Below are 26,650 nucleotides of genomic sequence, written 5' to 3' on the forward strand. Positions count from 1 at the left end.
TTTGAAGAGCCTCTAGCCAGAAAAGTTACAGGACATTTCTATTGGATTCCTTTTATTGGCTCCCTGTTAAATCAAGAATTTAAAAATCCTCCTTACTTACAAGGTCTTGAACAATCAGGCCCAATCTTATCTTTAAAATCATAGCACCATATCACCCTAACGAAGCAGCTTGCTCTCAGACTGCAGGTTTACTTGTGGTTCCTAGAGTATTTAAAAGTAGAATGAGAGCAGAGCATACAGCTTTCAGCCCCCTCTTCTATGGAACCAGCTCCCAGCTTGGATTTGGGAGGCAGACACTATCTCTATTTTTAATATTAGGCTTAAAATGTTCCTTTTCAATAAAGCATATTAATTAGGGCTGGATCAGATAAACTCTGAACGAGGGATAATAAATCACATTTAGGCAGATGTTGTTGTGATTTGGCACTTTATAAATAAAACCAAATGGAACTAAAATGGTTGCACAATTGAGAAAGGTGAAATATTGTATAAAGAAACCATAAACATGTGAGAAGACATCTAAAAATAAATGTTCACAGGTAGAAACAACAGCCAGTCAGTTGTTTTATCTGAAATATTTCAATTCAGCACATCAAAATCTTTTAGTAGTTGGACACTGTGTCTTCAGTGTTGCTATTTTCTGAAAAACTGTTGAATACTGTTATTAGCAATAAGAACTCAGTTTCTACTCCAGTCTTCTATGGATGTCCTCTCTGTGACCTCAGTTTGGGCCTTGAGAAAACTCAAAGCTAGTATTTTCACATGTCACATCGAGTTATATGCTGGACTCCAGGCAACATCGAGATTTCTCTTTGAAAACAAAGAGCTTTCCAAAATCTGTTATGCGTAATCATAAACTACACAATGCAATCATCTCAATTCTCTTGAAAATGATCCAAGGTGTAAAAATCTGTATTTATTTGTTACAAAAGTGGAACAACTGTGCACAGTTCAAGTAGGAGTAGACTGCAGACACAAATCAATCAAAAAGTACAACAGGCTTTTTTGGTCATTAAATAGAAAGGCAACAAGTCATTTGTTTTGTGGAAATCAACTTTAGTTCTAACTGAAAATGTTCTCTAATAGTGTTTGGGGGGCATTTTTACTCAGAGCAGAAAGGCCCACACTAACTTTCAACATGTAGAACATATAACACAATATTAATAAGGAAGAAAATTTATCATTAACATTCATTCATTAGTAGAGATCTCACGAGTCGGTCCGCATCTTGCGGATCAAGCTGTTGTTTTACCCAACCAGTGGTGTAGACTTCTGTTAAAGCTCCAGTGATGTCTGCTAACTTATGAGGAGCGCTGAAGCTGCCTCTCTGATACAAGCCACAGCCTTCTGGATGTCTTCCTCTGTTTGTTCAATGGTGACCACCACTCTGATACTGGAGACACACAGGTGGAGCAGTGAGACACACTGAGACTGTGTAAAGGTAATGTTATTTAAACAAATTATTTCAATCAAATGTTTGAATGCTTCAAACAAAATCACCCTCAAATGAGACTTTAACCCATCAAATAATAAAGCACGTACAACCCCAACGGGTCATGGCAGATGGCTACCCCACGCTAAACCTGGTCCACCGCCAAAAAAGCTATGGACCATTGAGATACAAATGCATTAAAGTACTAAACAATGTTAAACCCCATGACAGAACTAATAATGTGCCAGGTGCATAGAAATGTAGGGTCTTTTACCTGGGAGGTGGAAGAAAGCGCTCCTCTTTTTCCAGACACCGAGCTAGGGTCAGAGCCACGTGTCTTTCCATACACTAAGACAGAAATCATAGAAACTCGATGAGAAACTAAACATATTTTATACAGTATTCCATCACGTGATCGATGGGAACTCGAAAGTGAATTATAAGAATGTTTTGGGCATAAGACAATACAGATACTAAAAACACTGTGTACTACTGATCAAATGATGAAAGCACTATGCAGTCGCATCCTATTACAATGTAGTCCCAGTCTTAACCATATACCATACTATTCACACAAGTAAATGGTAAATGGACTGATTCTTATATAGCGCTTTTCTACTCTCCCGGAGTACTCAAAGCGCTCTATACAACGTGCCTCATTCACCCATTCACACCCACTCATACAAGCACTTCTAAACACTGTTGGCCTTTAAAAAACCAAAAAAACCAAAACTATATTTGTGAAGTTATGGTACTATCTTGCTGTCATCTAAAATAATGTGCCAATGACATGTCCATACTTTTGCGTTTTGATGGGGACGCCCCTTAAACTTAACCCCATTGGGGATTAAGTGTAAGAAGGTAGTTACAGTGAATTGTTTCATTGTTTCTTGTGTATTTGTGCCTTAGTGGCAGGTTTTACAGTGAAAATTGTTTTATTGTTTTCTGCAACAACCTGACTTGTTGTCTGCAAAATGCACACAAGTACAGGGTACTTGCGCCTTATTCGCAGGTCGTGTTATAAAGTGTTACCGGATTTCATCTTGACTTTGACACTCTGTCTGAAGTTATATATGAAATCCCACAGAGGTCTCCAAAAACTTTAAATAACAGTTTCAGTGTGCGTCTGATTGAATCATCTGGTACTGTTAGACTTACATAATCAACAACTGAACGGAGCTGCTTCATGTCAGATTCCCTGGAACCAGAACTTCTCTCTAGCTCCAAGTGAAGAGCTGGGGCCACTGGAACTCCAGCTAACTTTAGACCTGGTGTTCTGTTTCACATAGAAAATAAAGCAAACATATACCAAAACACAATTTATTATGGACACTGTAAAGGAAGACAAAGCCAGAGCATAATTTGAATGTAAGCCTATGTGTTTCCTCTATGTGTGAAAGGCTGTAGTGTCTGGGGATGCAAATAATGATGCTGAATCAGAAACCTGATGTGGAGGGACACCTCCCCCACCTACAGAAGGAAAAAAAGAAATCATCATAAACACAAACATACCCTTGTAAAGCGTTGTAGACATGTTTGCACTTTTCTCTGAGGACTCGAAAAACATCTGCAAAACAGAAGAAATTCTTTTTACAAAAATTCTAATGATAATGTATTTTTCCGGAGCTGGAGTGGATGAGAACAGATTGTGTACCTGGGTCCTCCTCCATGATGTTGAGAGCCTCGATAGCAGCAGCAGCCAGCATGGGAGGCAGAGAGGCAGAGAAACAGTAGCCTTGACCTGAGAGACGCTACAAAATACATAAAAAAAAAAAAAAAAAAAAAAAAAGTTTTACTAAATCATATCTTCATGATTAACGTGCTAAAATTGATCACCTTAAAAATACCTATCGATTAATGGAATAACAAACCAGCAGTTCTGGCCCATATCAGTATAATTTCAGCTTACGTTTCCCCAGATTCACTTCACTCAGCTAGGTGTAATGACTGAGGTCTGAGTTTACAGTTAGGCCTAGAAACTGTTGGCACCTTATTAAATGTGTCTTTAAACATTTCCCAAAAGATTTGAGAACACATCCACAATGAAAGTAGTTTACTTTTGTTTCATATTAAAATATTATAAATGTTCATATTTTCTATCATAAAATTCGACCAATTGAGATGGAATGAGAGGAGAGACACCATCCTGTTCTCGGTGCTCGCTTCAAAAGCCTCCATCTCTACTTCACCTATTAAGACAGCAAAGCTTCATAATAGAAGAGTTCTGGTGCTTAACCGGCCTTCTTGCAGTCCAGACTTTTCACCAATTAAAAACACTTCGCAAAGTCACAGCAACTGGTCTCCTCAGTTCACAGACATTTGTGGCGCTGCTACACAGTAGGGGTGATGTGGGCCGCGAGTTTGAGACCCCTACTCTATAAAATATGATTAAAATATGGGTCAATGAGATTTGCAAATCATTGCATTCTGTTTTTATTAGTGTGAATGCTTGAAAAGCATTCACAGTATTGTTATTCGAATCTTTATTAGTGTGAATGCTTGAAAAGCATTCACAGTATTGTTATTCTAATCTTTATTATTAGTGTGAATGCTTGAAAAGCATTCACAGTATTGTTCTTCTAATCTTTATTATTATTATATTTTATCTATTCCGTACGTTTTTTGTAATCCTACTCCTTCAAAACCGTTCAACTTAGAAAAACCATTCAAACACCGTTAGATTCCTATTCTTTTGGACAACACTGCTTCTATTTTTCTCATTTTTAACATTTATATTTTTAATTTTATTCAACTTTATTCAACAAAAATTTCCCATGTATTTCAATGGGGAGACCCTTCAAATTCTCATTCAATTTACTCATTTTTAAACTCTTACTACTTCCACATACATTGACATAGAGCCACCATTCAAACTTTAAAACGAAGACAAGACATTCAACTATTCAACTTGTATTTATCTTTTCAATATCTATTATACTTTTTCTTCAGTTCCAGTTTAAGTTTCATGATGTTTTTTCACCCGTTTCAGAGTTTATAATGGGTGTGTATGGGACGGAATGTTGGGGCTAGAGTGAGGCAGCTCAACTGCTAGAGTGAGAGGAGCAAAAAAATTAATCTTAAAATATTTTTTAAAACTGCTGCTGTGTCCGCAGCGTTTGCTCTACAGGTATGATTTTACCCTCAAAACGTAGCCATCGCTGTCCTCTTTCATCCAATGTGTTTACTATTGTCCTAGGTGTTATGGTTCTTTCGTAAATGTCACCAATGCACAGCCTCCTCCCTCCAACTCTTCCATAGACTCTAATGTTAAAATGGCTCAGAAGGTTCGTTTGAAAATCAGAAGAGCATGGTGTCTTTCCACTGTCACCACGTCCATATAATAAACTCCACAGACATGAAAACTGAGAATTAGGTAGACTAGAAGCTGCTGTCGCTCACGGTGAAAGAATTTTGTCAATACGACTTTTACTTTTCATTTGGGAACGATTTGTTTCGGCCTGACTTTTCTGTTCATTTTAAGCAGCAAAAGTGAGGCGCATGTCTGTGTACGTGTGTATGGAGCCATTGGGTGCGGTCACTATAGCAACCAGGCTCACACCTGCCTGCTTAACGAGCTCTGCCTGCCACTGTGCCAAGATTCATCTTAAGCACTTCTCTTTCAACTGCTGCTGTGTCCACAGTGTTACAGCCATCATTTTACCCTCAAATTGTCGCCATTATTGTTCTCTTTCCAACACCGTATCTTTCAAAGCTCAGGCATTTAAACTTTTTAAACTGTGTGGATCAAAGTGGAGGGATCACATTTGAGTCATTCAGTGATTCAAAGAATATGACCTTTTAATATTCATTCAGATGTTTTCTGACTCTAAATGTTCTTTTCTCATTTCTTAGGGTTTTCTAATTTACATTTAAAACATTTTCAGTTTTTTTCCAACTCCTTCTTCTGTGTAACCTTCAGCTTTTAGCAGTTCAGCACTTTTGTTTTCAGGTTAAATTCGGGTTGTTTTTTTTTATCTCATTCAAGATTTTTAACTTAAATTCAGTAATTAATTCATTTCAGTGCATACATTCAGATTCAAGCATTCACACTGCAGTTTCTTCAGAAAATGCACTTTCTAGTTATTAGTGTGAATGCTTGAAAAGCATTCACAGTATTGTTCTTCTAATCTTTATTATTATATCATCTTCCGTACGTTTTTTGGCATCTAACTCCTTCAAAACCGTTCAACTTAGAAAAACCATTCAAACACCATTAGATTCCTATTATTTTGGACATGACTGCTTCTATTTTTCTCATTTTTAACATTTATATTTTTAATTTTATTCAACTTTATTCAACAAAAATTTCCCATGTATTTCAATGGGGATACCCTTCAAATTCTCATTCAATTTACTCATTTTTAAACTCTTACTACTTCCACATACATTGACATAGAGCCACCATTCAAACTTTAAAACGAAGACAAGACATTCAACTATTCAACTTGTATTTATCTTTTCAATATCTATTATACTTTTTCTTCAGTTCCAGTTTAAGTTTCATGATGTTTTTTCACCCGTTTCAGAGTTTATAATGGGTGTGTATGGGACGGAATGTTGGGGCTAGAGTGAGGCAGCTCAACTGCTAGAGTGAGAGGAGCAAAAAAATTAATCTTAAAATCTTTTTTAAAACTGCTGCTGTGTTCGCAGCGTTTGCTCTACAGGTATGATTTTACCCTCAAAACGTAGCCATCGCTGTCCTCTTTCATCCAATGTGTTTACTATTGTACTAGGTGTTATGGTTCTTTCATAAATGTCACCAATGCACAGCCTCCTCCCTCCAACTCTTCCATAGACTCTAATGTTAAAACGGCTCAGAAGGTTGGTTTGAAAATCAGAAGAGCATGGTGTTTTTACACTGTCACCACGTCCATATAATAAACTCCACAGGCATGAAAACTGAGAATTAGGTAGACTAGACATTGCTGCCGCTCACGGTGAAAGAATTTCGTCAATACGACCTATACTTTTCATTTGGGAGCGATTTGTTTCGGCCTGACTTTTCTGTTCATTTTAAGCAGCAAAAGTGAGGCGCATGTCTGTGTACGTGTGTATGGAGCCATTGGGTGCAGTCACTATAGCAACCAGGCTCACACCTGCCTGCTTAACGAGCTCTGCCTGCCACTGTACCAAGATTCATCTTTAGCACTTCTCTTTCAACTGCTGCTGTGTCCACAGTGTTACAGCCATCATTTTACCCTCAAATTGTCGCCATTATTGTTCTCTTTCCAACACCGTATCTTTCAAAGCTCAGGCATTTAAACTTTTTAAACTGTGTGGATCAAAGTGGAGGGATCACATTTGAGTCATTCAGTGATTCAAAGAATATGACCTTTTAATATTCATTCAGATGTTTTCTGACTCTAAATGTTCTTTTCTCATTTCTTAGGGTTTTCTAATTTACAATTAAAACATTTTCAGCTTTTTTCCAACTTCTTCTTCTGTGTAACCTTCAGCTTTTAGCAGTTCAGCACTTTTGTTTTCAGGTTAAATTCGGGTTTTTTTTTTTTTTTATCTCATTCAATATTTTTAACTCAAAATTCAGTAATTAATTCATGTCAGTGCATACATTCAGATTCAAGCATTCACACTGCAGTTTCTTCAGAAAATGCACTTTCTAGTTATTATTATTATATATTCCGTACGTTTTTTGGCATCTCACTCCTTCAAAACCGTTCAACTTAGAAAAACCATTCAAACACCGTTAGATTCCTATTCTTTTGGACAACACTGCTTCTATTTTTCATATTTTTAACATTTATATTTTTAATTTTATTCAACTTTATTCAACAAAAATTTATAATGTATTTCAATGGGGAGACCCTTCAAATCCTCATTCAACTTACTCATTTTTAAACTCTTACTACTTCCACATACATTGGCATAGAGCCACCATTCAAACTTTAAAACGAAGACAAGACATTCAACTATTCAACTTGTATTTATCTTTTCAATATCTATTATACTTTTTCTTCAGTTCCAGTTTAAGTTTCATGATGTTTTTTCACCCGTTTCAGAGTTTATAATGGGTGTGTATGGGACGGAATGTTGGGGCTAGAGTGAGGCAGCTCAACTGCTAGAGTGAGAGGAGCAAAAAAATTAATCTTAAAATCTTTTTTAAAACTGCTGCTGTGTCCGCAGCGTTTGCTCTACAGGTATGATTTTACCCTCAAAACGTAGCCATCGCTGTCCTCTTTCATCCAATGTGTTTACTATTGTACTAGGTGTTATGGTTCTTTCATAAATGTCACCAATGCACAGCCTCCTCCCTCCAACTCTTCCATAGACTCTAATGTTAAAACGGCTCAGAAGGTTGGTTTGAAAATCAGAAGAGCATGGTGTTTTTACACTGTCACCACGTCCATATAATAAACTCCACAGGCATGAAAACTGAGAATTAGGTAGACTAGACATTGCTGCCGCTCACGGTGAAAGAATTTCGTCAATACGACCTATACTTTTCATTTGGGAGCGATTTGTTTGGGCCTGACTTTTCTGTTCATTTTAAGCAGCAAAAGTGAGGCGCATGTCTGTGTACGTGTGTATGGAGCCATTGGGTGCAGTCACTATAGCAACCAGGCTCACACCTGCCTGCTTAACGAGCTCTGCCTGCCACTGTACCAAGATTCATCTTAAGCACTTCTCTTTCAACTGCTGCTGTGTCCACAGTGTTACAGCCATCATTTTACCCTCAAATTGTCGCCATTATTGTTCTCTTTCCAACACCGTGTCTTTCAAAGCTCAGGCATTTAAACTTTTTAAACTGTGTGGATCAAAGTGGAGGGATCACATTTGAGTCATTCAGTGATTCAAAGAATATGACCTTTTAATATTCATTCAGATGTTTTCTGACTCTAAATGTTCTTTTCTCATTTCTTCGGGTTTTCTAATTTACAATTAAAACATTTTCAGCTTTTTTCCAACTTCTTCTTCTGTGTAACCTTCAGCTTTTAGCAGTTCAGCACTTTTGTTTTCAGGTTAAATTCGGTTTTTTTTTTTTTTATCTCGTTCAATATTTTTAACTCAAAATTCAGTAATTAATTCATTTCAGTGCATACATTCAGATTCAAGCATTCACACTGCAGTTTCTTCAGAAAATGCACTTTCTAGTTATTATTATATATTCCGTACGTTTTTTGGCATCTAACTCCTTCAAAACCGTTCAACTTAGAAAAACCATTCAAACACCGTTAGATTCCTATTCTTTTGGCCATGACTGCTTCTATTTTTCATATTTTTAACATTTATATTTTTAATTTTATTCAACTTTATTCAACAAAAATTTCCCATGTATTTCAATGGGGAGACCCTTCAAATTCTCATTCAACTTACTCATTTTTAAACTCTTACTACTTCCACATACATTGACATAGAGCCACCATTCAAACTTTAAAACGAAGACAAGACATTCAACTATTCAACTTGTATTTATCTTTTCAATATCTATTATACTTTTTCTTCAGTTCCAGTTTAAGTTTCATGATGTTTTTTCAGCCGTTTCAGAGTTTATAATGGGTGTGTATGGGACGGAATGTTGGGGCTAGAGTGAGGCAGCTCAACTGCTAGAGTGAGAGGAGCAAAAAAATTAATCTTAAAATCTTTTTTAAAACTGCTGCTGTGTCCGCAGCGTTTGCTCTACAGGTATGATTTTACCCTCAAAACGTAGCCATCGCTGTCCTCTTTCATCCAATGTGTTTACTATTGTCCTAGGTGTTATGGTTCTTTCGTAAATGTCACCAATGCACAGCCTCCTCCCTCCAACTCTTCCATAGACTCTAATGTTAAAATGGCTCAGAAGGTTCGTTTGAAAATCAGAAGAGCATGGTGTCTTTCCACTGTCACCACGTCCATATAATAAACTCCACAGGCATGAAAACTGAGAATTCAGTAGACTAGACATTGCTGTCACTCACGGTGAAAGAATTTTGTCAATACGACCTATACTTTTCATTTGGGAACGATTTGTTTCGGCCTGACTTTTCTGTTCATTTTAAGCAGCAAAAGTGAGGCGCATGTCTGTGTACGTGTGTATGGAGCCATTGGGTGCGGTCACTATAGCAACCAGGCTCACACCTGCCTGCTTAACGAGCTCTGCCTGCCACTGTACCAAGATTCATCTTAAGCACTTCTCTTTCAACTGCTGCTGTGTCCACAGTGTCACAGCCATCATTTTACCCTCAAATTGTCGCCATTATTGTTCTCTTTCCAACACCGTATCTTTCAAAGCTCAGGCATTTAAACTTTTTAAACTGTGTGGATCAAAGTGGAGGGATCACATTTGAGTCATTCAGTGATTCAAAGAATATGACCTTTTAATATTCATTCAGATGTTTTCTGACTCTAAATGTTCTTTTCTCATTTCTTAGGGTTTTCTAATTTACATTTAAAACATTTTCAGCTTTTTTCCAACTCCTTCTTCTGTGTAACCTTCAGCTTTTAGCAGTTCAGCACCTTTGTTTTCAGGTTAAATTCGTTTTTTTTTTGTTTTATTTTTTATCTCATTCAATATTTTTAACTCAAAATTCAGCAATTAATTCATTTCAGTGCATACATTCAGATTCAAGCATTCACACTGCAGTTTCTTCAGAAAATGCACTTTCTAGTTTAAATTGTACTTCAGTATAAAATGTAACTAGGCGTGTAAATAAGTGAAACGTTACAAAAAAGCAACAGATATATACTAGATATAATGATTTGTCAAGCATTTGATTAATCACTAATCTTGACAACGACATGTAAAAATGCTGGCTGATTATCTGATGATGCATTACAAGACAGACTCCCAACACGGCTGTTACAGTACCTGGTGGTCGATGACAAAGGAGCGGCCGCAGCAGAAACCTCCGATGGAAGCCAGAGCATTTTCCATGTTAGCACTTATCAGGTCAATGTCATCTATCTGCAAGAAACACAGTTTTTTCATTTTGCTAAGATAGATTTAAAATGAAGCAATCAAAGTGCAATTTAATGACAAACTGTCATATTTGTTTTAAAAAGTTAAATAAAAACAGATTTTCTTCATTTTTGTCACTACAAATTTCACTTTAAGTATTCTACACATTTTATTTTTGCATCATTGTGAAATAAAACTATACACCACTCAAAACTGTCACTAGCTGTCTTTTGCAATGTGAAGTTTATTATTAGTCCCTCTGCAAAATACAACAAAATAAAAGTTTTTGTTATATTTTAACAAGTCAATTCTGAGCAACTGATGCATCTATTGATCTGTCGTGATTCACTCCCTTTTCTTACCACTAAAATGAAAGTTTGAGACTTTTATCTTTAATAGCTTTTGAGACATTCGTGTTCAAACATTGCCTCAGATTTCAATGTGGGAGGAAACTGCCTGAAAGTAGGCTGACAGAACATTTTTCAAAACTGCTCTGTCAACCGCACACACACACGCACGCACACGCACACCAGATACTTGGACCACAACATTTTTATGGCAATCAGAAAATGGTTGAGCAGAAGGCCCACATTAGATTCACTAATCTAAATGAAGCAGGCTATCATTAGACCTAGACAAACATCTACAGGCCTACTAAAGAAAGTTCAGAAGCTTTAAGTGTGGCTGTAACCGACTGGTACACCACGGTACGCCAAAGTGCTAGAAGACAGCTAAAATGGATGGCTGCATAACGTTTCCCTTTGCAAGCAAAACCCCTTCATAACATACAGCCAAGTCAAGAATACTGGCGAAGAAGAGGTCCACATAAATGAGGAGACACACATTTCTTTCCTTTCTTTTTTTCGTTAGTGCAAATCACTAGTCTGCTAACCAAAGATTCAGATATTGCCATTAACAAAAATTAGTCCGAAAGGATTGTGCATTTGTGCAAGCTCAATGTAATGGCAAATCTTACAAAGCTTTACAACAAATAAAATTCAGCATTTGATCGTGTCCATAGATTCCAGACGTTACATAGCCATTGTCTGCAAAGAAACCTTCTATTTTATTTATATTTCAATCACTTTTATTTATTTGATTGCATCAGCTGACCTAGACTAGTTTGACTATGGTAAAGCTACCAAGAGAGAAAGATAATAACACATTTTGAATCAGCTGTTAAACTGTTTACTGCCAGTATTAAGTATTTTTGCATTTCAAGCTAAACTACTCACATTGACCCCAAAGTGTTCTGTGACTCCTCGGCCATGGTCTCCCAAAACACCAAATGACATGCTCTCCTCAAGAAAGATCCGCACCTTGTATTTGTACTTGAGTTTTACCTGGAAGTTAGAAAAACATAAAAAACAAAACATAAAGTCAATAAATGGCAAAAGTATCTATGTGTACACTATCTGGTATAATCAAGAAATCAAGCGAGTGGTGAATGATTTAGTCTACTGTAGTAGACGGACATCAGCTCAACTACAGAAGGTGAACGATGTTAAGCCATAATATTTGCCTGTGCTTTGGTGGGGTTTTTTAACTTTTTTCTGCAAAACAAGCAAAATTAAATTGGAAACAAAATTGTTTTCCATTTACCAGTTCAGGCAGAGGACAGATATCTGCAGTGTTGATGTAGAGCCCCTCCACTACAATGAACTTCCGGGTCACTCGAGCTTTGCGAGGATTCTGCAAGAGAAACATTCTTATTTGGAGATTTTTTAAAAAACCCAATGAAAATAGCGAGAATGTAGAAGCATTTAACATCCTGTACCACCTGTAACACCATTACAGCACATTTGTGACACTTGAGTTTCTCAAACGGTCCTAACCTTCAGGTCCTCTAGCTCCTGCTCCTTAAGCAACCTCTCCAAGTCCTCCATGTCATTGTGTTTGAAGTACTTGATTAAGCTGCGGGATGCCTGAAGACCTTTTTGTATAGCGAAACAGGCTGCTTCATCTCTGAAAGGAAACAAAAGAGAAAACATTAAACTATGGAACCAAAATATCCCACACTTGGAGTCAGTCAGACTTACACATGGTAGGTAAATCAGTCTGTGCAAACAAAATCTGACTGACAATCACTTCATCCAGTCCATCAACATGTCTATGAAACCCCACCCCTACAAGACTCCTCAAACAATTCTTAACAGTAATTACTGCCTTTCAGTATTATCAGTTTATTTTTAATAACAGGTTACATATTACAGGCTTTTAATGTGGTTAAACCATTACTTAAAAAGCTCTTACATAATCCAGCTTTATTCAAATATAGATCAATTTCACAGACCAAAACCTAGTGAAGCTTAATAATCGTCTTATGGCCTCTGGCAGTGGCCTGAAAACGGCTTGTCCTGTTACACCTCAGTGCCGCATTCAACCGTTGATCACAACAGTTTACAGAGACTAGAATACACTGTTAGCTATAAAGGCAAAACACTGTGCTGTTGTCTGACAGATTAAAATTTGTACATTTAAAGAAGAAGTCTCCTTCACATACAGAAGTTAGTCTTGGAGTTCTACAGAAAACTTTATGTTAGACATGCTTTTCTTAGGCAATTTATTTAAAAAACAATTTACACATTTCTGTTGCTGTACAGATGATACCCAGTTATTATCATCTAAAATGTTATCCAAAAGTTTTGAGCAGCCCATGATTTGAATGATTTGACTTTTTTTTTAAAAATTATTTTGTTTGATCATATTAGTTCCTCAAAAAGCCCACCCTCGGCCTGGTGGTAATTATTCATTTTTTCATCTAAAAACACTCCTCTTTTATTGATTGACCTGTTACATGTAGCTCTGGCTCATGTTTACGTGTAACTACCGTAATTGTCGGGCTATAAGCCGCTACTTTTTGCACAAGCTTTGAACCCTGCGGCTTTTAGTCAGGTGCGGCTTTTCTATGGATTGTCCATGATTTTTGTCATATCGTAAGACGATTTGTTTTGTTTGTTCCGCTGTTGTACGGCACTACGTTGCCTGGTGGAAGGGCATGTGATCAGACACACAGTATCTGGGTTCAAGAGTGGTATGTTGGTCACGTGTCCATCCGCCAGGCAACATAGTGCCGTACAAGTAGCGCGAAAAACAAACTTCAAATTAACGCTACGCGTTCAGCGGGAGGCGTGGATGACGAGCGGCTTTTCGCATAACTTGCGAAATGCAAGTTATGCTCAACTCCACCGGTGGAATCTGACAGCGTGGAAAAGTGTGAAAACATCCATGATCACCAACGGATTTCGAAGGGCTGGACTGCTGCATGATGGAGAGGAGGACACCGCCACGGCCCTTCTGAGGGTGTTTGACTCTGACACTGACAACGAGGATTTCTTTGGTTTTGTAAGTGACAACGAAGGAGAGAAGCTGAGAGTGGATGACGTAGCCATCCTGAGCCTGTTCGTATCCGACACTGGAGAAGAGGACTTTGGTGGTTTTAGTGCGCAGGAAGATGGTGGTGAATGACTGACTTTTCTTCTTGTTAAAGCCGTGTCACTGCACCTGAGCCTAAAAGGTAGTCCGAATCTATTTTTCTGGTGTGCTGTAGGTTATTGTTATGTACTACATTTGTTACTCATTTATGAAGCACAGTACATGTTTCGTACTTGTAATTACCGCTACTTGTACATATACCTAAAAAGTTGTGCAAATATGTACCCATAACTTGTTTTTCAAAATATTAATAAAAGGGGTGTGTCTCCAAACAGCCATCTCTTTCCTGACAATTCCCTTTGTGCACATTCTCTTACATATGATAAGTCAACATTGAAACACCTGCGGCTTTTGGTCAGGTGCGGCTAATGTATGTACAAAACAGGATTTTCCCCTGATTTTAGCTTGTGCGGCTAATATTCAGGTGCGCTTTGTAGTCCGGGAAATACGGTAGTTTCTGTGGATGGTATTACACTGACCTCCAGTAACACTTTGAGGAGTCTTAGGGGTGTTTTCTTGTCTAGGATGTGTTCTTCCATATTCACATTAAACTAGTATGTAGGAGACTGCTCTAACACCTCTATTTAAAGCTTTCATTTGAATCACAATGTCACAGTAAGGGTACTAATACGGACTAGAAAGACACCTTAGACATGTTTCCTATTTTAGTTTCTTTTTGAGTCCCTGTTAAATCCAGAACTTAAAATCTCTGTCCTCACAAAGGCCACATAAAATAAACAAAACTAAAGCTAACTGAAGATTGGTTTAATTGAGTGAGGGGTGTTATATTGGTATACATATTATGAGAAACAACACTCACACAAAGATGATGTCACCCCTCTTGGAGTAGGCAGGTATTGCACTAGCAATAGTCGCAAAGCCATATGAATAAAGAATGGCCTCTTCAGTTTTCATGAATTTGGAGAGACGGCTTTCCAGCTCCAGGTGAACATCTAGGGGCAAGGAAACATAACATTAGTTACTAATTGGTTACATTTTTTAGATGTCACTTACCATTACCTTTAGTATTTCTGAGTTTTTAGTGGATGTGGTTTAATCAGAGGTGAAAAACTACTGCACTTTGAAAGAAAGACTGTCAAGACACCAAACAACAGTATGATTTTAAATATTTGTGCTTGACTGAGAAAAGTCTCAGTTCATCACTTAGCATTAGATACATTCACTTGCTTATCCCTTGACAGCTTAACAAGGCTCATTAAAAAATACGATAAGGCTGTCTATCCCATTTATCATGGCAGAAAGACTTAAGGATAATGACAAAATTATAATACCAAGAGAAAATCTGAGAAACTGGAAAACTCCAGTGAACTTAATAAGATATAGTTGGATATATAGTTGCGCGAGTGACTCAAACTATGGTTTGAGTGAATGTTTCTTGGTGTGTGAAAGAAGTTGCTGCGGTGATGGAAAGTAAATGTCCATACTAAGGTAGAATGAGTATGACTATTGGTATTTGCTTTACTACTGTGGTTTCACTAATTTATTTGAATTAACTTGTTGCATGATCTGATGATTGAGTCATTAGGTCTTTTTCCAAAATTATCCTCCTTGTATTATCCCTAGACGGCTGGAATTTCGATTGCAAATCAACAGCTAACATATAAATGCTTAAGCTAACATAACGTAACTAATGTCATGCCCCGTAGTAATTAGGCTACTCAGAAGCCATCCTAATATTTCGGTCTTTGTCGTTTCAAAAAAATATAATGTTAAAATCTCAAATAAATAGTCTGACACCCCCCTCCTTGAATCGCTACCTTATCGTGGTGGAGGGGTTTGTGTGTCCCAGGGATCCCAGGGGCTATGTTGTCTGGGGGCTTTTGCCCCCTGGTAGGGTCTCCCATGGCAAACTGGCCCTGGGTGAGGGACCAGACAAAGAGCGATTCATAAGACCCTTATGAAAAGGACACCGAGGGAACAGTTTACCCTGCCCGGGATAGGGTTTACCCTGTTTACCCTGCCCCGCCCTGGAGCCAGGCCCGGGGAGGGTGCCCGAGGGCGAGCGTCTGGTGGCCGGGCCTTAGTCCATGGGGCCCGGCCGGGCACAGCCCGAAGAGGAGACATGGGCCCATCCTCCTGCAGGCCCACCACCCGCAGGAGGCGCCATAGGGGTCGGGTGCATTGTGTGCCAGGTGGCGGCCAGGAGCGGAGGCCCTGGCGGACTGACCCCCGGCTGCCAAGACTGGCAATAGGGACATGGAATGTCACCTCTCTGGTGGGGAAGGAGCCTGAGTTAGTGCGTGAGGTTGAGAGGTACCGGCTAGATATAGTCGGGCTCACCTCTACGCATGGCTTGGGCTCTGGAACCAGTCTCCTGGAGAGGGGCTGGACTCTGTCTCAGTCTGGAGTTGCCCCTGGTGAGAGGCGGCGGGCTGGGGTGGGTATTCTAATATCCCCTCGGCTTGCTGCCGGTACGTTGGGGTTTTTCCCGGTGGACGAGAGGGTTTGTTCCCTGCGCCTTAGGGTCTGGGAACGGGTCCTGACTGTCATCTGCGCTTATGCGCCGAGTGGCAGTTCAGAATACCCAGCCTTCTTAGAGTCCCTGAGGGGGGGGGGGGGGTGCTGGAGGGTGCTCCACCTGGAGACTCTGTTGTCCTGCTGGGAGACTTCAATGCTCACGTGGGTAACAACAGCGAGACCTGGAGGGGCGTGATTGGGAGGAACGGCCTCCCTGATCTGAACCCGAGCGGTGCTTTGTTATTGGACTTCTGTGCTAATCACAGTTTGGCCATAACGAACACCCTGTTCGAACATAAGAGTGTCCATAAGTGCACGTGGCACCATGACGCTCTAGGCCGTAGGTCGATGATCGATTTTGTAATCGTATCAGCAGACCTGTGACCATATGTTCTGGACACTCGGGTAAAGAGAGGGGCTGAGCTGTCAACTGATCACCACCTGGTGGTGAGTTGGATCAGGTGGCGGGGGAGGACGCTGGACAGACCTGGTGCACCTAAACGCGTAGTGAGGGTGTGCTGGGAACGTCTAGCAGAGGCCCCAGTCCGCGAGATCTTCAACGCACACCTCCGGCAGAGCTTCAACAGCATTCCGAGGGAGACTGGGGACATTGAGTCCGAATGGACCATGTTCAGCGTCTCCATTGCCGAAGCTGCTGCACTGAGCTGCGGCTGCAAGGTGGTTGGTGCCTGCCGTGGTGGTAATCCCCGAACCAAATGGTGGACACCAGAGGTGAAGGGAGCCACCAGGCTGAAGGAGGAGTCCTATCGGGCTTGGTTAGCCTGTGGGACTCCGGAGGCAGCCGACAGGTATCGACAGGCCAAGCGGAATGCGGCTCGGGCAGTGGCTGAAGCAAAAACTCGGGTGTGGGAGGAGTTCGGAGAGGCCATGGAAAAAGACTTTCGGACTGCCTCGAAGAGATTCTGGCAAACCGTCAGACGTCTCAGGAGGGGAAAGCGGTGCTATACCTGCACTGTGTATAGTGCTGGCGGAGCGCTGCTGACGTCGACTGAGAAAATTGTCAGGCGGTGGAAGGAATACTTCGAGGACCTCCTTAATCCCACTGACACGTCTTCCGAGGAGGAAGCAGAGTCTGGGGATGAGGGGAATGACCCGCCAATTTCCGGGGGCGAAGTCACTGAGGCAGTTAAACAACTCCTTGGTGGCAGAGCCCCTGGTGTTGATGAGGTCCGCCCCGAGTTCCTGAAGGCTCTGGACGTTGTAGGGCTGTCCTGGTTGACACGCCTCTGCAATGTTGCGTGGAGATCAGGGGCAGTACCTGTGGACTGGCAGACCGGGGTGGTGGTCCCCATCTTTAAGAAGGGGGACCGGAGGGTGTGTTCCAACTACAGGGGGATCACACTCCTCAGCCTCCCTGGGAAAGTCTATGCCAGGGTGCTGGAAAGGAGAGTTCGTCCGTTAGTCGAACCTCGGATACAGGAGGAACAATGCGGTTTTCGTCCTGGTCGCGGAACACTGGACCAGCTCTTTATCCTCTCCAGGATACTTGAGGGTGCATGGGAGTTTGCCCAACCAGTCTACATGTGTTTTGTGGACTTGGAGAAGGCATTCGACCGTGTCCCTCGGGGTGTCCTGTGGGAGGTGTTGCGGGAATATGGGGTGTCTGGCCCATTCGATCCCTATACAACCGTTGCAAGAGCTTGGTTCGCATTGCCGGCAATAAGTCGGACTCGTTCCCGGTGGGTGATGGGCTCCGCCAGGGCTGCCCTTTGTCTCCGGTTCTGTTCATAATTTTTATGGACAGAATTTCTAGGCGCAGCCAAGTGGCGGAGGGCTTTCGCTTTGGTGGCCTCAGAATCTCATCTCTGATTTTTGCAGATGATGTGGTTCTGTTGGCTTCATCGGGTGAGGGCCTCCAGCTCGCACTGGAACGGTTCGCAGCCGAGTGTGAAGCAGCGGGAATGAGGATCAGCACCTCCAAATCTGAGGCCATGGTTCTCAGCCGGAAAAGGGTGGAGTGCCCACTCCGGGTCGGGGATGAGTTCCTGCCCCAAGTGGAGGAGTTCAAGTATCTCGGGGTCTTGTTCGCGAGTGATGGGAGAAGGGAGCCGGAGATCAACAGACGGATTGGGGCTGCAGCTGCAGTAATGCGGACGCTGCACCGGTCCGTCGTGGTGAAGAGGGAGCTGAGTGTAAAAGCGAAGCTCTCAATTTACCGGTCGATCTACGTCCCTACCCTCACCTATGGCCACGAGCTGTGGGTAGTGACGAGATCGCGGATACAAGCGGCAGAAATGAGCTTCCTCCGAAGGGTGGCTGGCCTCTCCCCTAGAGATAGGGTGAGAAGTTTGGCCATCCGGGAGGGGCTCAGAGTAGAGCAGCTGCTGCTCCACATCGAAAGGAGCCAGCTGAGGTGGTTCGGGCATCTGACAAGGATGCCCCCTGGGCGCCTCCTGGGTGAGGTGTTCCAGGCATGTCCCACCGGGAGGAGGCCCCGGGGCAGACCCAGGACACGCTGGAGAGATTATATCTCTCGGCTGGCCTGGGAACGCCTTGGTATTCCCCCGGATAAGCTGGAGGAGGTGGCTGGGGAGAGGGAGGTCTGGGCCTCTTTGCTTAGGCTGCTGCCCCCGCGACCCGGCCCCGGATAAAGCGGATGAAGATGGATGGATAGTCTGACACCAATATGTCACAGATTTAAAAACGATCTTCAGTTTTCGTGTTTGCAACATCTTCTGAAAACCTGACCTCTGACTTTAAGGTCAATCCAATCTAAGACTTCTAAGAAATGGTGTCAATTTAAAAATCCTTACAAAAGCGGGTGGCCATGCCGCTCAGTCGTTTAAGGCTGAGCTATAACTGCAGAAAATAAGTTGTCCTATAGTTAACCCTTGAGGTAAGCCAAATTTCTGTATAAATGGGTTTGATTTCTCTGACAACACATCGTTTTATGTCAGCAAGATATTCATTCAAACCAAGAAAAGAATAAATTAAGGGTATATTTAGGAAATAATTAGATTATCAAAGAGTTTAATTACTTTTCTTACAAGTGTAGCTTAACATCAAATGGTGGAATGTTAATAGAAGATAAAAGTACCCCATCAGCCTTTTACAGCTGAGGGGTGAAAAGCTAAACTCACCAAAGGTCCCATAGAAGCCTCTTGGACCACAAGTGCCCACACCATATTTCTTCAGTGATGCCAAAGCCTTTTGCTGTAATGAAAAATTAGCTTATAATTCTAAAATTAGAACAAATTCAAGTTTTAATAAAACTCATTGACTGAGGCATACTGTCAATGTCACACTGTGTTTGTGCATAATTCAAAGAATTATTTTTGCTAGCAATAATACAACTTAATAGTTGCTTCTGATAAAAACTGCACTGCCCACTGGGCAAGTCATTCACTGGGCGACCTAGCTGTGTGTGTGGCTGTTTTAAATGAGGGGTTTTCCCTTCAGAACATAAATGTTGCCTAGATAAAGATTTAGCTATAACAGTAAATGGATAATTTAGCACATTAGAGGAAGAACATATCGTACTGAAATTACAAGGTTGCCTTTCAATAATAAATACCGACCTTAACCCGCTCATTATCAAGGAGACCCAGGAAGTTGAACGATGCAAAGTTTATGCAGTCTTTTCCATTGATTGTGATTTTGTGGCTGGGAGGTCTGTAACAGAAATTTTGCATTTGAATCTTTATTTTATCATCTTACATACTCAAGGCACAAATCAGATATTTACAAAAATCGGATATTTTCATTTTCATCCAAGCTGTCAAGATGTAATTTAAGCTCGGATTGATTTTTTTTTTTTTCCCTTTTACTTTTTCTCGAGTATATGAAAAACATTATCATTTAGTTTGAGATCAAGTAAGTGACTCAGTCATTTACAAGTATTCAATTTTTGCCTGAATAAGCCCTTGGCCTGCTTTTGTGAAGGTCATTTAGCTGAATCTCAAATGCTACACCCTTCGTATTATCCTGCTACTATCAGCAGTCACACAGCAGTTTTAGATATTATATAGCAAAGACTAACCCGGGCTTCCTGTTCTCGAGCGTAAGCAGTGGTTTACACTTTGTTTTAAATCTTCATTCATTATAGTGACTTTTGATTATAGACATTGGCAAAGATATGATCTCTACATCGAGTATACTATTTGAATAGATAGTGTCATGTTTTTTCTTAACCAAGTAAAGACTTCTCCAATGATGCTCTTCATCTTCTGTGGTCTTTTAGACATTTCCGTCTGTCTGAGCTTGACCAGTTAACTCCTTGTTTGTATGAATGTGCTAAATAACTGATTTGGCCACTTTAAATTTTTGGATATCTACCTGATAGATTTATTTGGGGTTTTCAGCTTAGGCATCTCTTGATACAACTGCCTATTACTTACAGTTGTTCCTTACTTCCCTGCCTGTTTTTATTGTCTTTTTGATATAGCCCTGTTAAAATCTTGTACCATTTCTGATGGGTATGTTTAGCAACTTAATTTTAGCCTCTTACACTTGCATAAGCTTTGGACTGCATATTCAAAGCACCTATGATCACCATGTGTGGAAAGGCAAAAAGATAAAAACTATCTTTGTCCAACTGCTTGTGGACTTGCCTAGCAGATTACCCATAATTATATTAAAGAACTTTATTTTTCTTAAGAGTATCAATGAAAAATCTTTAAAAGTAATTAGGGAGAGATGTTTCTCAAGATCCCAGAGCAACTGCCAAGACACTACTGAATCACTTAGCCAAGTCAAAAATTGTAGTCTTAAAAAAGGCAATCACTTGAACCCTGAACATAAATGGACTGTAGATCAAGAAAACCCCTGCTTCTGCAGAAGAAACATCTTCAAGCTAGACTGACACATGCTAAAGATAACCTGGAGAAAGGTTAATCACACTGGAAGTACATCCTCTGGTCAGATGACTAAGGTCTTTTCCAGAAGACCATAAAAGAGTTTGAGAGATCTGCCAAAAACAATGGGATGGGATTGCTTAGTAGATAAGTGCAGGACTGCTTGAAAACAAATGAAACTGTCACTAGGCTGTCATCCAGCTAAAAAGAAAAAAAATTAACTACCGGTATTAGCATTTTGGGTGGGATAATTCTGTTGGCAAATTAATGTAAGCATGCAAACTAAAACTAGTATATTTGGAAAAGTCATGCTAATCCTGGTTCAGAGGAAAAAAACGAATAATATTATTTTCACAGGGGGGCTAATATTTCTTTCGTCATCTGACTCTTATAGACATTTTGATTTAGTGAATACTTAAAACCTGTAAATAAAGCAGTGAGGTAACAGAGTGTTTACCCTGTGACAACATCATAGTTGAGGGTGGGATAGTCTTTGGAAACGGGAGGAACTAGCGCCTCTGGCTGCCATTCCTCAATCAGTTCCTCCTTTTCCTGTAATGTAGAATCATGTGAGAAGAGTTTGGTAACAAAAAATAATACTGTTTGATTTTCACCGCACGGTTTACCTTCTCTGTCAGTTTATACGTCTCATGAAGTTTGTAGGTCTTAGAGAATAGAAGCCTAATTATCCACAATATGAGGATTCCCTCCAAAATAAGGTGGTAAGCAGGAGCCTGAGGGGGGGAAAAAAAATAGTTGTTTTTGAAACATGCTCCAAAAAATGCATTTTTACACAGGAAAGAATTAAAATAAGTGGAAACATTTCAGAAACATTGCAAATGCCTGAATGAAATTTAAATGCAACATAAACAACTAAGCTGTAGAGAACTTAATACATCCATCAGATAGCTGTATAAAATCCCACCTCTAAATCTTTGAATTCCTGTTTTCAGTCACATTGCCACAAGTGTACAAAAAGCAAGTGCCTAGCCAAGAAATGGGCCTTTTCAAACATTTACAAAAGAATGGGTTGCTCTAACGAGATTACTGAATTTGAGCATGGTACTGTAATATGATGTAGCAATTAAGTTTGTGAAATTTCTTGCCTCTGAGATATTCCATAACTAATTGTAATCGGTATTAGTGCAGAGTAGTAATGTTTATAATTCAAAGAAATTTAGCTGCGACGCTGCAGACCATGTGAAGTTCTAGAGCGGTAGTGCTAAGTGCTAAGGCACACCACTTGTAAAAGTTGAGCATTCCAAACCTCCTCTTAGCACATGAACTGTGCATCAGGAACTTCATGGCATTTATTTCCACAGCCAAGCATCTCTTATAAATGTAGTTGGCCCAATACTTTTTGATGTAGTAAAAGAGGACTTGTAAGGGGTAAGTGTAACAGAGTAGGATGCTGACCAGGAGGATGAGGAAGAAGAGGAAGAACTGAAATGGCAGTAAAAACAAGTTCAGCACTGTTGAACACTCATGTCTTCAACCCAATCATGCTGGCTGCACCACCATGTGCAAGGTTACAAAAATTAAGAGGAACACAATCAGCTAAAACAACAGTGAGGTCCAAAGCATACTGCTGCATTTTTACTAGGGTTTCAACAAATAAAATAACTCAATTATAAAAAATCCTCAACACAAATGTTTTGCTCCGATGCTTCGTTTAATACATGGCACTGTAGTGTGCAGTTGTTACCATGTAAACGCGAGCTTTTCACCCATGTTTGTGACTAAAAATAGACTTGCAATAGGAACATATCTAAGAACAAGCATATGAATACGTAGTATGAAGACATTAAGCCTACGCAGCCCCCAATTTTTCAACACAAAGACTTATAACACAACAGCAGCAGTGATAAAGTCAGGAAGAGTGAAATAAAACGTTTTTCTAGTGTTCAAAACAGCAGTGCTGCTCTTGTAATTGCCATTGAAACCTTTACTGGGAAAGGGTAGTGGTCCTTAATGAAAGCACCTGATCAACAAACTCTGACATGAAGAAAAGTGAAATTTCTAGCTTCTCCATCCACCACTGTTTGCTTTATACAGCGAGAAGCTACAGTAAAGCTGCAGAAATTATATTAAAATATGCAGATGAACTGTTAACTTAGTCTGACACATGTTTAAATTAGGCAGCCTGTTGAAGGCTGATGGCAGCCGTCCCACTTTCTATCGCAGTGACAACTGCAGCAAGCAGGGGGAGTCAGTTGACAGTTAACAGCTGAAATGTCCTATGTCCAAAATTAATGTCTTATGTTGGACACTGAATTATTATTAACATTCTTTATTAACCTCATACACCATCATAACAGAAAATTAAAGATATGAAGATGTGACAAACTGAGGATGAGGATACTTGCATGTCCAAGACAAGTCAACATTTTTCTAACTGCCTAGATTGGGAATAATAATAATAATGATGATGATGATGGATTGGATTTATATAGCGCTTTTCAAGGCACCCAAAGCGCTTTACAATGCCACTATTCATTCACTCTCACATTCATACACTGGTGAAGGCAAACTACAGTTGTAGCTACAGCTGCCCTGGGGCAGACTGACAGAAGCGAGGCTGCCATATCGCGCCATCGGCCCCTCTGGCCAACACCAGTAGGCGGTAGGGTAAAGTGTCTTGCCCAAGGACACAACGACCAGGACAGAGAGCCCAGGGATCGAACCGGCGACCTTCCAGTTACAGATACACTTCCCAACCCCCTGAGCCATGGACGCCTTAAATCTAGAGCCAAACTGAAAGAGGCAACAATTCACAAATACAGCCAATTTAAAATCAACAATTAATGTAGCTTGCATGAATGGACTGATTCTTATATAGTGCTTTTCTACTCTCTCTGAGAACTCAAAGTGCTTTATACAACATCCCACACTCACCCATTCACACAAGCACTTTCTTTTATGCTTTAAGTTCTTTCTATCTATAAGCATTCACACACTCAAAGTAACTTGGGGTTAATATTTGCCCAAGGATACTTGGCATGCAAACTGGGGCAACCTTCTGATTAGTAAGTGACCTGCTCTACCTCCTGAACTACAGCCACCCCACAGGACCATGCAAACTTCCACAGAAAGGCCACAGCTGGCTCTTATTCAAATCCAGAGCCTTCCTCTGAAGTGATAGAACTAACCACTGTTCTACTTGTCATTGCTTAAAAAAATGTAACATGGACACTTGTGAATAGTTGAAGAGATCTCAAAGATAAAGTCTGCTCCTACTTCATTCCATCATGACAGTGCCCTACCAAATGACGGAAGAGACGCCCTGTACACACACAAGTAGCCGATCACTCTGATAAGTTTCCCCGATCACTAACCAAAAACGTGAAGGAAGACAGAAATCTACAGTCAGACCACAAGAGTAATTCTAACAATAATAATAACAACAATAATAATATTAATAATAATAAAACAGCCAATCATAGCACTGATAAACAAAAGCTACAACACCTCCAAAAGTTGATTCTGTTCATCTGGACGTAGCGTTTTGTGAACAGAATCAACTTTTGGAGATTTACTTACCTGGATGATTGAGCATGCATCAAGACGTTAAAAAGCTACAACAGTTAGCCTGACATCGTCAGCATAGTTTGAAGCTCTTATCGTAGCAGCTCTATCGTACTATGTTCATTTAGAAACTTAACTCCAGCGCTGTAGCTCACCTAATGTGTAAGCAGTAGCTAGCTACTACATACTTCCTTGATGAGTTACTTCTTCGCTGAACAGCTACGGGCTAAGCCTTTCATCGGGTCGTAACCGAGAACTTTACAGTTAACAACCTGGGACAAATTTTACAGCACCAACGTATAGCCAAGCATAAGAAAAATCGAGTAAACGTCAGGGAATAATTCGGCCCAACAACTGAGGAAAAGAAACACTTACCTCATAAAACGCCTGGACCATTTCCACCAACACCCATTGCTGTCCGGTCGCCATGTTTGACTTCCTAAAACGTCACTCGCAATCACGCCACACCCCTATTACGTCACCCACCACTGCTACTGTCCTTATCTCACGATAATGACTTTATTTTTATATTTCTTAAAAAAAAATAAAATCAAATAATTAAACCACCCAAGTATAATTGCACAGCTTTTTATTATAATAAAAATAAAAAATAAAAACTCTTACTCTATGCAATACTGTACTAAATGCCACTTTAAATCTTGTACTGCTCTAAAAATTTGCACTGCTGCTCACTCTTGCCACTTTATCTCATGTGCAATCACGTTGTCCGACCCCACCTCAATACATGAATACTGAGGTAAGGTGGTCCATCAATACATTTCTATTTTCTTTTATTTCTTGGAACTGTAATTTTAGTGTTATATTGCATTATAATTTTAACTTGCAGTGCTATATTGTACTATGCTGCTGAGAGACTTGTCTTCTGCTCCTCTAACACATTTCATTGCAATGTTGACCCTGTGCTAACTTGCTTATGACAAATATAGCTGAAAACTGGTGATTGAATGATTAAATTTAATTAAAATGAATAACTACATAAAGCATTAGTGTGATGAATGAATTTAATACTCGAAACTGACTGACTGTACTGAAACAAATTATCAAAGAACAAAAGTAAAATTTAGTAAATGCTGGTTTCTACAAGCAGTGCTTTGGCACAGGATTTGAAAAACAAAAACATTCCAAACAAACTAAATTTGGGTCAAAAACATGGGTCAGATTTGTTTTAGTCCAGACGCAGCAATGACACACAATATTATCTCTGTGATTGATTGTAGATACAAATTCATGCAAAATGGCTCATGGCTAACAAAGTGTCCTTTATTTAGCCCAACAATTTTCTGTGGCAAAATACAAAGAAAACATACAAAGAGAAACTGCAGCATTATCAGAATGCACCATCAGAAGAACATCCCATGCGTGAAAGACGCCAGCGAAAAATAGCTTTATTACAGGTGCTAGAGGTCTGCCTGAACTGACAGGAACAGGGGTGGCTCAAAATATTTATACCAGAAAGTGCTGCATAATCAGTCAACCAATCAAAAGGCTTGGCCAAGAAATCACCAACTTCAAGCTTCAAAAACCAACTGTGTGTGGAGCTGTGACATCTGGTGGAGAGCTTTGTTTTGCCACCAGTGCAGGCAGAGCCTTTTGGGGCACTGTTTTGAGACGGTGCAAAAACTAGCAAGTTAAACTAACTGTTGTAGTGGGCAAAGGAAGGAAATAGAATGACACTCAAATTTCAGTTGGTTCCAGATCACTGTCTTGAAAACTGAAAAGTTGATTTGTTTTTCATTTGTGTGTAATTTCAGCTTTTCTAGAGTCTGTCCTAATGACTTCTGTAGTCACATTTAACAACAACAAAAATAAAAATAGAACCAATAAAGGATAATCACACATCTTCTATTAAGAATTAAAATCAATCATTTACACTAAGGATAATTACAATAAAAATGGTCAATAAAACAATAAAAAAAATTTCAGAGCCAGTAAATTAACAGCATTCAAACTTTGCAGTTCCACATGAACATCATTAAATCAACGTGAAATAATTAAAAATTGAATTTTCAACCAACCCTGTACTAGATTTACCTCAAATGTCTAAATGATTTT

At 40.0% G+C, this 26,650-nt stretch overlaps 1 protein-coding gene across 1 annotated transcript; it reads right to left on the reverse strand.

Moving 5' to 3' along the window:
• Positions 1-910: 910 nt before the first annotated feature.
• sptlc1 (serine palmitoyltransferase, long chain base subunit 1) lies at positions 911-25,007 on the reverse strand. Its single transcript, XM_085358629.1, has 15 exons — positions 24,953-25,007; positions 21,679-21,786; positions 21,510-21,604; positions 19,778-19,871; positions 19,340-19,412; positions 14,581-14,713; positions 12,161-12,290; positions 11,928-12,017; positions 11,561-11,668; positions 10,236-10,331; positions 3,087-3,183; positions 2,945-2,999; positions 2,591-2,708; positions 1,707-1,780; positions 911-1,393 (listed from the first exon to the last, which is right to left on the reverse strand). Exons 1-15 carry the CDS (start codon positions 25,004-25,006, stop codon positions 1,297-1,299), a joined length of 1,422 nt encoding a protein of 473 aa, XP_085214755.1. The 5' UTR covers position 25,007; the 3' UTR covers positions 911-1,296.
• Positions 25,008-26,650: the final 1,643 nt, after the last annotated feature.

This window comes from Diplotaxodon limnothrissa, linkage group LG7 (assembly GCF_057381915.1).
Source record: "Diplotaxodon limnothrissa isolate DT_005_m linkage group LG7, D_limnothrissa_male_GT1.1, whole genome shotgun sequence".
NCBI classification, from domain to species: Eukaryota; Metazoa; Chordata; class Actinopteri; order Cichliformes; family Cichlidae; genus Diplotaxodon; species Diplotaxodon limnothrissa.

What these genes read in the sequence shown, in the direction of transcription:
- sptlc1 (XM_085358629.1), bottom strand. Translation starts at nt 25,006, where the DNA reads ATGGCGACCGGACAGCAATGGGTGTTGGTGGAAATGGTCCAGGCGTTT. An exon ending in AACTATGATGTTGTCACAGG is followed by an intron (nt 19,872 to 21,509) that starts GTAAACACTCTG and finishes TTTCTGTTACAG; the next exon opens with ACCTCCCAGCCACAAAATCA. An exon ending in CGCTTTCTTCCACCTCCCAG is followed by an intron (nt 1,394 to 1,706) that starts GTAAAAGACCCT and finishes GTGTGTCTCCAG; the next exon opens with TATCAGAGTGGTGGTCACCA.